This window comes from Tympanuchus pallidicinctus, unplaced genomic scaffold (genome assembly GCF_026119805.1).
Source record: "Tympanuchus pallidicinctus isolate F22 unplaced genomic scaffold, pur_lepc_1.0 scaffold14, whole genome shotgun sequence".
NCBI lineage: Eukaryota > Metazoa > Chordata > Aves > Galliformes > Phasianidae > Tympanuchus > Tympanuchus pallidicinctus.
The window spans coordinates 3,844,308-3,858,193 of NW_026294659.1; the positions used below are offsets into that span (position 1 = coordinate 3,844,308).

The 13,886-nt window shown below is 43.5% G+C and overlaps 1 protein-coding gene across 3 annotated transcripts; it reads left to right on the plus strand.

Moving 5' to 3' along the window:
- The first annotated feature begins 1,322 nt into the window (after nucleotides 1-1,322).
- On the plus strand, nucleotides 1,323-10,922 carry PRDX4 (peroxiredoxin 4). 3 transcript variants are annotated; one of them, XM_052673780.1, is made up of 8 exons: nucleotides 1,323-1,755; nucleotides 3,769-3,886; nucleotides 4,651-4,767; nucleotides 5,337-5,459; nucleotides 6,451-6,581; nucleotides 8,063-8,097; nucleotides 9,142-9,188; nucleotides 10,798-10,922. In XM_052673780.1, the coding sequence occupies exons 1-8, from the start codon at nucleotides 1,533-1,535 to the stop codon at nucleotides 10,799-10,801; spliced, it is 798 nt and encodes a 265-aa protein (XP_052529740.1). In that variant the 5' UTR covers nucleotides 1,323-1,532; the 3' UTR covers nucleotides 10,802-10,922. The 3 variants fall into 3 exon arrangements, with proteins under 3 accessions (XP_052529740.1, XP_052529739.1, XP_052529738.1); XM_052673779.1 differs by lacking the exon at nucleotides 9,142-9,188; XM_052673778.1 differs by lacking the exons at nucleotides 9,142-9,188; nucleotides 10,798-10,922 and having other exon boundaries at nucleotides 1,506-1,755; nucleotides 8,063-9,118.
- Nucleotides 10,923-13,886: the final 2,964 nt, after the last annotated feature.

Sequence of the window (13,886 nt, forward strand, 5' to 3'; positions counted from 1 at the left end):
TCCAATGACCACTCTTTCTTATGGTTCAGAATACCAGCAAAACGAGAAGAGTAGCACAATTAAAATAACTTTCTGAGCATGCGTGGAGGCCATAGCTGTCCTTCCTTACAAGCAGGGAGATTTAGGAAGACGTGGTGTTAAATTCAGTACTACTAGAGCTGGATCATATAAGACAGTACTCTATCAATCACCACATTTTAGCAACATTAACCATAAGGTGCACCTGAACTCAAGATGGATGGGAGTACAAAGACTCATTAAGTGCTTTTTATCACTGGGGCCAGAGTGCCTAACACTTTGCATGAGCAAATGGGTTTTGTCCATATTCCCTTTAATGACTCGTTCTTGATAGAGGAGGAAAGTGAAACTTAAATAGCAGCATTAAACTGAAGATCAGATTTTATCCTGCTTCCAACATTTTAGGAGATATCATCAGATGCTGACACCACCAACTCACTGCGAAAAAACAGTGTGAGGGAACATCAAACCTATCCACCAAACCTATGCACCATTCTGGAGGTGTGTCTATCATAGGTAGAGATGGGATGTGATGCAGATGTTCCCCTGCAAGATCCTGAACTACCAATTTCTCCAGGGGATGGCATCCATGGTGCTCCGAGAGCAAAAGGTTACTGATGTCCCCATTTTGGAGGAGGCATAGCTTCAGCTCTCTCACACCTTCATTTCCAAGGGCCCCAGTTACAATCTAACTGACCCACTTGACATAGCACACTGAAGGCTCAGCATAGCCCAGGGCAGCCAGACACTGTGCTGCTGTGACCTACTGCTTGTCATGGAGCCGTAGAACACCCCAAGTTGGAAGAGACCCACAAGGATCACTGAGTCCAGCTCCTGGTTCCACACAGTACCGCCCAAAATCCAAACCCTATGCCTGAGAGTGCTGTCCAAATGCTCCCTGGACTCCAGCAGCTTGGTGCTGTGCTCACTGCACTGGGCAGCCTGGAATTATAGACCTATAGGATCATAGGGGTTAGCAGGGACCTCTGAGGATCCCCAAGTCCACCCCCAGCTAAAGCAGGCTCCCTACAGTTGGTCACAGCGCTCATCCATTAATCTGCCATGAACTGCTGCACACGTGGTACCTACTCAGGAATCTGAACCAAAAACCAGCATGTTGTTCTAAACTGACTACATCTATTAGTGCAGAACACAAAAGCTCCAAGCCAGTACAGACTGGTAAAACCGCACACGATGAAATGCCCACATTGCCACAGATGAGAACCATCAGATGGGAAACGTGACACAGCGGTACAGCTCCCTTCAGCAATCACGCACCGCACGCACGCTCTCCTTCCACAAATACCACTCCTCTTTCCGTCCAGGGAAGCACAAGACGTCCCGCTCTCCCCGGGGCTCAAGCAGCCGCCACTTCGGGCCGGAGCCGCTCCCCCTGGCGGCGCGGCGCCGTGAGGCCATGCCGGAGCCCTGCCCGCGCCGCAGGGCGGCCAAGCTCCTCCCAGCCACCGCCCCTCCGCGCCGCGCGGCGGGGACGTGCACTCACTCGGCGGGCCATGGAGGCGGCTCGGCGGGGGCCGCGGGCGGGGGTCGGGAGCCGCGCGTTGCTTCTGGCCTTGCTGCTGCACGGGGCGATGGGGGCGGAGGCGGAGGAGCCTCGGCCGCCGCGACAGCGCGGGGACGAGCAGTGCCACTACTACGCGGGGGGACAGGTCTACCCCGGGGAGGCGGCCAGAGTGCCCGTCACCGACCACTCGCTGCACCTCAGCCAGGCCAAGAGTAGGTGCGGGGCGGACGGGCGGAGAGGAGATGCTCCGGGTGCGGGGTGCGGAGCTGGGGGCGGATGGGGACGGGGGTTGGGGCGGCGGCGGCGCGGCCACGTCAGGACGAGCGCTCGGCGCGGGGCGGGACGGGACGGGACTGGAGGGGGAATCTTTTGTGCTCTCGTTTGCGTTAGAAATACCGAAAAGCCGCCTCGCTCGCTCGCTTTGCCCGTGTCGCTCCACGTCAACCCTGCCGCAGCGAAGCGGGCGGTGATTGGAGTGCCCGCAGTCGGTGCGGGGTTTGGTTGGCCACCTGACTCCGTGCTTCTGCCCGTCATTCCGCGGCCGCGAGCTCTCGGAGCGGCACGTGGGCTGGGAGAGCCTCCTTTGGTGGAGCAGAGAGCGCAGAGATCCATTGGAAACGATCTTTGCTGGGAGAGCTCGCGCTGTGCGGTCGTTCCCCTGCGGCTTCCATTTTAAACGTTCCTCGGCAGATGCAATGAGAATGGACAGCCAGTCCAGATGCGCGAGGATTGTTTGTGCTTTTCTCCCTTTGTAATGCAACTCTGCAGAGTCTCAAGACAAGTATTTCGAAAGGAAAAATAAAAACGCCTGAGTTTAAAAGCAGGCCAAAATACAGCCTATTTATTTTATATTCCATCTCCCCTCCTAATCGGAAAGCTGGCTGGAGGCAGTGCTTTCCTACAAAGAGAGGTGAATAGGATTGCTGTTTTTGTGGAGAGTGGCATTTGGAAGGCTTTGGGACAGCTCTGAGTAACTCGGGCATTAATCTCAGCTTTCTCTTGAGAACAGTCCCATACCTACATTAAAAAAGCATTAGAAGTTCTGAGCTTAGATCTGATCAGAAATAATTCTACACAAGACGTAAGAGGAAGAGCATTTCTTAAAAGTAGACTGAAATCATCAGTTGTGGCTGCTGATTCTCTCTGCTTGCATTACTGAATCCCTGTAGCTTACACAAGGTGAAACTGACAGAGGCCATTCTCACTTACAGGCCCTGTGTCTGGGGCAATCCCTGCTACATCTCCTCACCAGTTGAATTCTGTAGCTGTGGGTCATTCTATGAAAACAAGCTTAACAGCACAGTCATCATCTGGATAGTAATTAAGATTCTATTTATTTTTCTCAACAGCATAATAATCTCCTGGGGCAGTGTGTCAACATCCTGGACATCACAGGTGTATTGACATCAGCTGGTTCTACCTTTTATATCTGACATGCTCTACCCTTTGTCTCAGAATTCACATTGTTACAAAAATGGTATCCGTCAGAATAATTTTTAATATGTTTAAATTCAAGGCTCATCCTTTTCAATAGGAATAGTAAATACATTTCATGTGTTCAAAAAAGCGTAACTGTCTTCAAGTTACAGTTTGCATAGGAGCTGTAATTGGGCTAATACATACCCCATTTTTAGGCATTTGCTTCTGAACATGCTGTAGTATGTATTTTCACATGAATTTGAATTGCAAATGGTTTTTCATGCTTCAAGGGTGAATTTGAACCATCTTAAGCTTCTTTTTCCTAACAATTATTCAAAATAGATAGTGTGATTTCCTGAAATCTAAAACAGTTTCTCCTTCAGTCTAACAGATGTTCTCTTATGAACTGATAGTAGGCTTGTAGTTTGTTAACTATGAAGAGATAATGCTTGTGCAGCCTTGATTACCAGTGATTTGAGAAGCTGATGCATAAGCACAAATTGATTGCATTAGGGGAGGTTGGACTCTATGACCTTTTGATGTCCCTTGCAAAGCCCTGCAGTTCTGTGATTCTGTCATCAGCTGCTTTCCATGCATACTAAAATGCAGATTCCTTCACTGTTCTGTTACCTCTGCTGCTTTGACCCTTGCAAACTAGTAAGAAAGGTTGATTTTGTGACTGTGTGCAGTAGGTTGTTTTTCAAGCAAAAGGACAGCAGTTGTCCTTGTACACGAGCTAATGAGCAGCTTGCTTTGAACACGTGCTTTGTACTCTGACTTTAATTTGAATGTCCTTCATATTTCAGTCTCGAAGCCAGCGCCTTACTGGGAAGGAACAGCAGTCATTAATGGAGAGTTTAAAGAGCTGAAACTAACAGATTATGAAGGAAAATATCTTGTCTTCTTCTTCTATCCTCTTGACTTGTAAGTATGACATGAGTAGACAAAGCAACATTGAGATCTCCTACACAAAACATCTAATTCCTTCATTTTTCTCTTTTATTTCTGTTTTGTTTTATTTGGGAAGGGTTTGAGGTAGAAAAAGAGAGCAGTAGGAGAAAATACTCTCTTTGCCATCATATTATATTATCATTGTGCACTGATAAAACTAAAGCACGATGCTTGTTGTACTAGGTGTGTCTGCTGATTTGTGTTTTAATTTAAAAGATTAATCGTCAGTCTCTTGTACCCAGTAGAGCAACCTCAGCATTCTGTATTATGCTGTACATCACTGCTGCAAACAGAGGGCAGCATCCCATTTGTATTTTCCAGAGTATATGTAGGACACTGAGGGATAGTGTTTTCCATTGAACAAGAAGTTACCAGTATGATCTTGTGAAAAACTTGGCATATTGTGCTTAAATGCAACCAGTTAATATTCAGAAAGTCTGTAAAAACAGTTCTATCTAGACTGCAAACTAACCGTGGGTTTATAACTATCAGTAATAAAGCATTTGGAACCAAGCTAGGATCAGACTGTGAAACTTGCAGGCAGCATTTTGCTAAATACTTAAAGAAGTAGGAAAAAATTATGTGGAAGCTGAAATAATTTCTGATATAGCCACTACTTTCCATTATTTGATGTAAAAATGTAAGTGCTTTGACGAGGCTGCTTATTGGTATGTTAAACAGAGAACTTACTGAACATATCATGAAAATATGACTTTATTTTGTTTAAAATTACCTAGCACATTTGTATGTCCAACCGAAATAATCGCCTTCAGTGACAGAATTGAGGAATTCAGAGCCATAAATACCGAAGTAGTAGCATGTTCCGTGGACTCCAAGTTCACTCACTTAGCATGGTACGTATCTTATCCTTGTCTTTTGCTTATAGTTATTTGTGGGTCCATCTGAGCTGAGGAACCATGTCCCCAGATTTATAGATTGTGTAGGTATATCATAATGTGTAACAGCATGATGTTATTGATACAAATGTTAGAATTGCTTTTCAGTGATAAAACGTGTTAACTCTCTTGTGTGAAGGTATCTTAATCTTTGAAGCTTGTTGATGTGCATTGTTTGAAATGTGCCCTATCCCAGTCCAAAATTCTTCAAATACTAAAAATGAGATACAGATGCTAAAATGAATAAAAATGAGGTACGCTCTCCCAGTTGTAGGTATGTTAGTATAAAACAAATATGACTGATAAGAAAGAGGTCACTGTTAATCGATGTGGCCAAACACTGCAGAAGAGCTACTGTACACGTCGCTGGAACCAGAGACAGCATTCACTTTCCTGGTGTGCAAAACGAAAAAATGTCACTTGCACTGAATTCTTCTGTCAGTACTATAATGGCTTTTGGCTTCTAGTTTTGTGTAAAGAACAGAAATCATTATGAATAATGCATTTGTATCTAATTACTTTCAAAGGATTAATACTCCTCGAAAACAAGGAGGACTCGGACCAATGAAGATTCCACTTCTTTCAGATTTAACACACCAGATTTCCAAGGACTATGGTGTATATCTGGAAGATCAAGGACACACACTTAGGTATTCCACTTGGTTACTGTTCATTTTGTCTTGATGAACTACTGCTTGCTAATTCATATCTAAAAGATACACTGACATTTCTCTTTTATGCTATCCATTGAGCTCTATAGATTAATATTGAAGTGGCTCATATTTTTTTGTACAAAATAGCACATCTCATCTAACACTACTAGCACTCTGAGCTCTTCTTTATGGCTTGTTAGCAATCCTGCAGTATGTGCATACAAAAGGTCTTACCTTCTCATGTAAACAGTTTAAATATTCTAACAACACATCTTGTTGCTTATTTATCCTTTAAAAAAGTAACATATGCTAAGGAACTTTTATATGAAGCCTTCCTTTACTGCTTGAAAGCATATGAGTACTTAGCAGTCTGAGCGAGGTCATAGTAATCCCCCATAGATGTTGGTGTACTCCTTTGACAAACTACTCAAAACCAAAATGTTTCACTGTTGCAGAGCAAGAGCATTTTTTGCCTAACAATTCATACCCAGGGCTGAAATAAGAACATACAAAAACAAGCTGTAATGAGTCAGAACAGAGAGCATGGTTGATAACCCTGCATTACAGCCAGCAGATGCGAGGGCAAGGCAAGCACATGGTGAGAATTCCTCTGAATTGTTATTACTCAGGGACTTCCAAGTTCAGCTGGAGTCAAGAATACTGCTAACTAACAGCCCCAAGAGGCAGGTCTTTTGTAAACCTCTGGGATCCACCTGACACCATAGCATCTGCATCATCTGCTGGTTGGGCTTGCCATCGTTTACTTGTATGTTTTGCATAGAAGTGTATTTTCCTTGTTTTTTAACTTGCCCTCATCCCATAGCCCAGGTAGACCAGTGGGTTAGTAGTATCCTAAGGAAATAGGTATCATGTAGTGCCTGCAGAGACAAAATTTCTCCCCATCCAGCAGACATAAGATAGGATGTGAACACAGTGAGGCAATTAGTTTTGTTTCATTTAAAAAAAAAAAAGAACTTGTTTGTTACAGAGGCCTTTTCATAATTGACGATAAGAGAATCCTTCGACAGATCACCATGAACGACCTTCCTGTGGGGAGATCAGTGGACGAAACGCTGCGTTTGGTACAAGCATTCCAGTACACAGACAAACATGGAGAAGGTGCTCTCTTAAATATTTTCATGTTGAAGATTGTTTTACTTAGACCAGAAGTTGTATTTATAGATTTTTTTTTTTTTAAGTACTCAGTAGCATTAGAGATTAGCCTTATCAAGTGAATGGAGTGGTTTGATGGTTCTGATACAATAATCTCTGGCTGGACACAGCTCTGAGCACCTCATGTAGCTGTAGGTGTCCCTGTTCATGGCAGGGGAGTTGGACTACGTGAGCTTCCAACTCAAAACGATTCTGATTCTAAGGCATTCCCCGGTCTGAATAGAGGCATTATCTACCTGTCAAAAGGACAAAGCAGTGTAAAATACAGTGTCCTGAAGAATCAGGGCAAGTATTTCAGTATGCTTTGATATCCTGAAAGAATGAAGATGCAGGTAGTCCTTGTCCTCTGTCATTTGTGGATGATGTGTGACAAATAACTGTCAAGAAACACAATTATGCTGTGAAAGTTATGCTGCCATTGCCGTATTCTTTATAAGCACTATGTGATAATTTTCCACTGACAAGTAATGTTTCACTGGCTTGTTATAACTTTGTCTCAAGTATGGCTATATTTCCTCGCTGCAATTCATGCATACGATGAACTTGTCATGTTGTTGTTTTTTAAATATTCAAGTTAATGTGTCTGTTTAAATATGTTTATTTAACTGCTAATGTATGTGTTCAGCACTTTAACTTCCATTTCAACTCAGGTGTGGGTTTGGTGTTTTTTAGTATTTAAATGTACCTTTATCCAAAGGTACAAATCATCATTATGTTTTGGTATACAGAATTCATAAAGCTAAATGCTGGCACTTAGGATATTTGTATCCGAGTGAGGAAGTTGTCTCCCTTTCTTAGTTACAAAGTCTCCCTAGTGCTTCTACTGAATCTGATGCACAGAATAGGAGGAAAAGTTCTTTGCAATTCCTGAATTGCATTGGATGTATTTAATCTGACAGAGCACTTAAAGCAGTGTAGTAAGGCATAATGACAGTGGCTGAAGCATGACAACAGATGAGTTTCAATTTGGAACATAAACTGTTCAGATGGCCACAGAGCTTTTAGTCACGTTGCATGTTAACTATGTGCTGTCATCCCATTGCTCCATTTTAAAGAAAGGTAGATAGGTATGTAGTCACCTGAACTTTATCATGAAACTTCTGTGTTTAAACAGAACGGGTGTTCATTTTCAGATGCTGTGCATTGCCTAAAACAGCACTAGAATTAAACCAAGCTGCAGGCATCCATCCAGAGAGGGACAGTTTTCAGTTAACAGAAGTGCTATGTGGTACCAATTATGAACTGTGTTACTGACAGCATCCCATTTATAAAGAAGACTGCATATCAGTTGTTTGTAGATCCTTGTTTCTGACACTTCAGTGGTGTTCTGCTTCAAGTTCGGGAAGAGAACATGAAGGAAATTCAGAAAAGGAAGCATGTGTGAAAATACTTGTACAAACTTTGTCTTTCTTTTCTTTTTCCTCCAGTTTGCCCTGCTGGTTGGAAACCTGGCAGTGAAACAGTAAGTCACTGTTCATATTTAAATGCATATCCTATTAGGAAACACCAAGATAATTTCCTCTAAAGTCAAATCCAGAATCTTTGCAACTCTGAAGAAGATGATAGGAATCAGTTCACATTATTGTAGTTAAAGCTTGAGTGGAAGTTGAAAGGTTAAGATTAAGTTGATTCTGTCCTGTCTTCTCAGTTATATGGCCATGTAAATTCTTGGTTCTGTGGATCCTAGGCACTGCCATGAAAAAGGATGCGAGTTCACAATCTGCTTTAGAATCTGGTAGAGCCAGTGTGCCACTATCACATCTCCAGCAGAGAGCACTGCTTTGTTACACAAAAGCTCTTGTGCATTTGTTGATACTCACCCACGTGTTAACATAAGCAGAAGAGCTGGGGTTCAGATGAACACCCATTGAACTTGTTTGTGTTCTCTGGGCTTGGATCAAGCTTCAGCAGGATAATGAAGCTTTTACTAGAGGACTGAGCTGCTTAGGTCACATGAGATCACTGTGGTTAATTTGAGAATGTGGCTTTCTTTTCAACCATTTGGTGATGACCGAGCACTGTTGCTTAAGAGCTGTCTCAACTGAAGGCGGGTCCCAGTAGCCTGTAAATACGGAGAGTAGTGAGCATTTTTAACTGATAATAAAAACAGAGGAATGTTTCTTTACTGCATGTGAAAATCTTCATTGATGACTGCAGTCTATGAGTCACCTCTTTGCAGCTAGCAGAGGACAGTCTCAGTGGGTGCAGCTGGATTTTAAAATTGTAAGGTGAAGGAGGGCTGGCTGGTCTAACAGAAAGACACGTTCTGGCACTGCAGAGTTCTGCCTGCCCTAGCCACAGGTTACCTAAATAATACAACATTAACATATTTTCTAAAGCCTATCAAAATGCTGAGAATAGGTCCAGTAGTACTATTTTAAAGCTGCCACATAAGCAGTTGTCTTTCTCCTCTCTGCAAAATATGCAGATAATTTAAATAGCAGGGTAGCTCAGATACTTTCTCGAAGATGTAGCCTTGCCTTGTAAATGTGTTTGATTTAATTAGATCAAACCAGAGGAAACCATGAGAGTGTGGTGGCCAAGGGAAGAACTGTAAGTAAATTCTAAGGCACTTGATTATAGAAACTAATTTATTAAAATATCTTGCTTCTGGGGTAAGGAGCATAAAGGTATCTGCTTTCAACTGCCAAAGTGCTTCCATTGGTAGGCTGCACTCTCTCTTCCCCAATTAATTAACTAGTTTTGCTACTCCCATTAAGTATATTTAGTGATGAACAGTAATCTATTATCAGGTCAAATGATAAATTACTCTCCAGCGGTTATTGTGGGTTGGCTTTGCATCCTGATGAGATGCATCTGCAGGTCCTAAAGGAACTGGATGATAAAGTTGCTAAGCCACTATGCATCATATTTGAGATGTTGGGGCAGTCCAGTGAAAGTACCTGCTGTCTGAAAAAGAGGAAACATATCTCCCATCTTTAAGAAGGGAAAAGGAAGACAGGGAAGTACAGAGCAGTCAGTCTCTCCCCTCTATGGCCAGCAAGATCATGAAGCAGATCTTCCTGGAAGCTGTGATAAGATGCATGGAAAACAAGGAGGTGATTAGTGACAGTCAGCATGGCTTCACTAAGAGCAAACAATGCCTGAAAAATTTGGCTTCCTGTGGTGAGATTACAGTATTGCTGGATAAGGGAAGAGAAGCTGATGTCATCTACCTGAGCTCATGCAGAGCATTTGATACTGTCTCACACAACGTCCTTGTCTCTGAAATTGAGATAAATGGGTTTGATGGATAAGGAACTGCCCGGATGGTCACACTTGTAGAGTTGCAGTCAGTGGCTCAATGGATATGGGACTGAGTGCACCCTCTGCAAGTTGCTGATGACACCAACCTGCATGGTGCAGTCATGATACTGGAGGGGAGGGCTGCCAGCCAGAGGGACCTTGATAGGTTTGAGAGCTGGGCACGTGTGAACCTCACGCAGTTCAGCAAGGCCACGTGCAAGGTTCTGCATGTGGGCCATTCCAAGCACAGATACAGTCTGGACAGAGAATGGATTAAGAGCAGCCCTGAGGAGAAGGATTTGGGGCTTATTGGTTGATGAAAAACATGAACTGGCACTGTGCATTTGTAGCCCAGAAAGGCAACATATCCTGGGCTGTATCAACAGCAAGTCCAGAGGAGGTCACAAGGATGATCAGAAGGCTGGAGCACGTCTCCTAGAGAGATTGGGTTGAGGGAGCTAGGCTTGTTCAGCCTGGAGAAGAGAAAGCTCCAGGGAAACCTCATTGTGGCCTTCCAGTACAAAAGAAGGCTTAGAGGAAAGCTGGAGAGGCTTCTTACAACAGGATGTAGTGACAGGACAAGGGGGAATGGTTTTAAACTCAAAGAGGGGAGATTTAGATTAGACATTAAGAAGAAATTTACTCAGAGGGTGGTGAGGCACTGGAAGAGGGTGCCCAGAAATGTCCCATCCCTTGGAGGCACTCATGACCAGGGTGCGTGGGGTTTTGGACAACCTGATCTAGTGGAAAATGTCCTTATCCAAACCACAGGTCTCTGATCTGAGTAATCTTTAAGGTCCCTTTCAATCAACCATTCTATGATATTTTGAAGTATTGTACTGTTCTGGATTCACAAGTTTTTGCATTTGCATAGTTTTGTTTTTAGACTAACATTTTCATTTTCTTTCTTGTGCAGATAATTCCAGATCCAGCTGGAAAACTGAAGTATTTTGATAAACTAAACTGAGGCTGACTTCCATTTAATTACTTAGGTCACGTTCAACTTGATTTTTGCCAATAAAATTTCGTTAATTTTCTTAACTTTCATGAGTGTGACTGATATATATCTGCAGCAGACAACTAAAGCTCTGGTAGCTGAAATACCTGTTAGAGGTATAAATACTATATTGTCAGAGCATGCTTGTGAAATACATGTTTACCCTGTAAGTTTTGTTTAGGTCCTTGGTTTTCCTAAAACACATTCTTCTTAGCACCTTGGGCGTAGATTCACAAGTTTTGCTACTGCTAGATAGCTTAATTTCTGCAAATACCATTTGCTCAGTCATGCTGTTAGTACTACAGAACAGGCATTTGGTTGTGGTATAACCATAGTCAGGTGGAAAGGGCAGCTAACCCTGAAGCCAGAAATACAGTTGATGAATTAAATTTCCAGTTTTCCAAATCTAGAAGATATTTTTCATTAAGCTCCTATGCACATAGCCTAAGCTTCATTACTCAGTGCAACTGCATGAAATAAAATAGCACTATTCTAGTTCATCAGTTTCAGGAGCTGAACCAGGATTTTTTCTTCCATGCTTGCATTTGTAGCTGATAGACTGATAAGATCAGTTCCATTACAGATGATTTGCATTTTCCCAGGTCTTACACTGGTACTGAGGTCCATACTGGTTAGTGTTGCGCTCTGCCCCTCTCATTAGCCATAGCTCCTAGCTGTAAGGGAGTGACCTCAAAGTGAGTGTTGATGTGCCCAGTGGCCTTCAGAAACTCCTGTGGGTCACGTACACGTTACTTCTTTCAAGGGGAAAAAAAAAACTAATGACTTTATAAGACACACTTAATCCTTTTGTGCATTGGAGACCCCTTCCATAAGCATGTCTTTTATTGCTTGTTCCTATCTCACCCTCATTTTAATGTAGCATTCTAGTGTTTGTGCAGCTGGATAAAGATCACCTGAGAGCAGAAGACAACCTACACCAAGATCATCCTTGCAGAGAAGGCTTCCCCCCAGCTCTAGTCCAGCAACGCTGCATTGCTAGCCTTGGGCCCATGCTCCTAAGACTTCAGTTCCTCTTCCCCTACCAGACTATGCAATACCTGTCCCTGTGCACACATGTCACTAACTAAGGTTCTGCAGAACTAGCTCAGCAGCTTTGTTTTCAGCATGAAGTTACCTGGCTTTGTAAACTTTGGTGAGTACTGCCCAGCTGTGTCACTGCAGACAGGGAGCACATGCAGCTGCTGGACCTTAGCTTCAGCTCTGACAGAAGTAATAGAAAAGTGCATGCTTCACTCAGGCAGAGGGACACTGAGCACCACGGCCGCATCCTCAGGGGGCCTGGGGAAAGGAGGAGCTTGTGGCAGAGGCACAGCTGTATGAAGAAAACTGCCAAGCTGCTGACATGTTGCTGCAGCCCCTGCCATCTCCAAGACTGGAGGGTGGCATTTAAAGAGCAGTTTTCTCATGTAACTGTGTTGTTAGTCAGCCATTTGATTTTACTCAGGTTTTTGCCTAAAGCCTTCAACAAGCCTGAGGCACCTAAAATATTAACGACTTCTTCCAGGCCATTGCATCATGACTAATGCGGGTGCAGTTATTCATGGCTGGTCATAAGCAGCCAAAGGCATAAAACAAGCTTCAGCTACATGCCTGCCTGTAGCAGCTGTGCCCTGCTCTCCAGCAACACCTGCCTGCCTCCAGCCAGGTTACTGTCACTTAGTGCTAGCAGCAAGAGCCTCTGTTACACTAAACCAGCTAATGAGATGTTACAAAACAGCAGTAAGCTATCACCCGTGTTTTGAATGCGTGCCCACCTACACCCTCCTTGCTGAGCCAGGTAAGTAGCAAGTCAGAGAACAAAACCACAGGCTCTATCGCTGTAGCAGATCAGTGACAGCATCAAACAAAAAGCAGACATGGAAAGCTGGACAAAGCCCAAGCTGAGAAAACAGGATCAAGAATGTTTACTGAAAAAAAATAAATAAAAACCAGCTCTGCCACAGGTTGTCCAGAGAGGTGGTGGATGCCCCATTCCTGGAGATACTCAAGGTCAGGATGGACAGGGATCTGAGCACCTTGATCAAGCTGTAGGTGTCCCTGTTCATTGCAGGGCAGAGTTGGACCAGATGGCATTCCAAGGGTCCCTTCCAACACAAATGATTCTATCAAATAGTCCTTAAGCAAAGGCCTGACTCTCCATATTACATTACAGGCTTGAAATGCTATTTCCATGGAAAGAGGATGGGGTTCTACAGAGAGATCTGGGTATGCTGGCAGGGAAGCTGAGGAAAGACAAGCCTGAGTGAAAAAACAGACATACTGGTATTTGAGGGGGAGAGGTGATAGCTGGCAGAAAGAAAGAGAGAAGTTCCAGGAACAAGAGGGACAAAAAGGAGGAAAGATAGTTCCATGAATGAAAGAATACTGGAAACTTGAGGAAGAAAAACACTGACGTCTCTCATTCTGGGATTGTTAGTAGGATTTGCAGAGATTTAAAATGAAAGGTAAGCTGAGAGTCTTGCTTATTGCTGCCTACTAAAGCCACTACTCTTCTAATGAATCTATTGAGAACTTTATTTCAGAGCACTCTGAGCCACCATATGCCATTTAATGGCATCACTTGATTTCTGTATCACCCTTCATCATACAATAGCATGAGAAACAACTCAGAGCACTCCAGGCAACGGTTCCCCTATCTCCAGGGTAACATCAAGGAAGCAGTGACGGAAAACAGAATATAAACTAACAGCATGTGGACAGAGTGATAAAGCTCTTGAAAGCGTACAGCTCTACTCTGCGCTGACATTTGCTGGAAGGATCATGTTCTTCATGTTACATACATGCCTGCTAAATGCAGTAAAATAGCAATGAATCAGTCGTGTAACTAAGGATGATGCCATGATAGCTGCTACTTGAGAGTCTGGGGTGACTGATTAACACTTAGCGTGATACAGCCAGCATGTGGAGGTTTGGAGATCTTCCAGCAGAACCACCAAGAAAAGTAACTAGAGTTTGCATACATCAGTGTCAATGTGGTCCACAGTTGG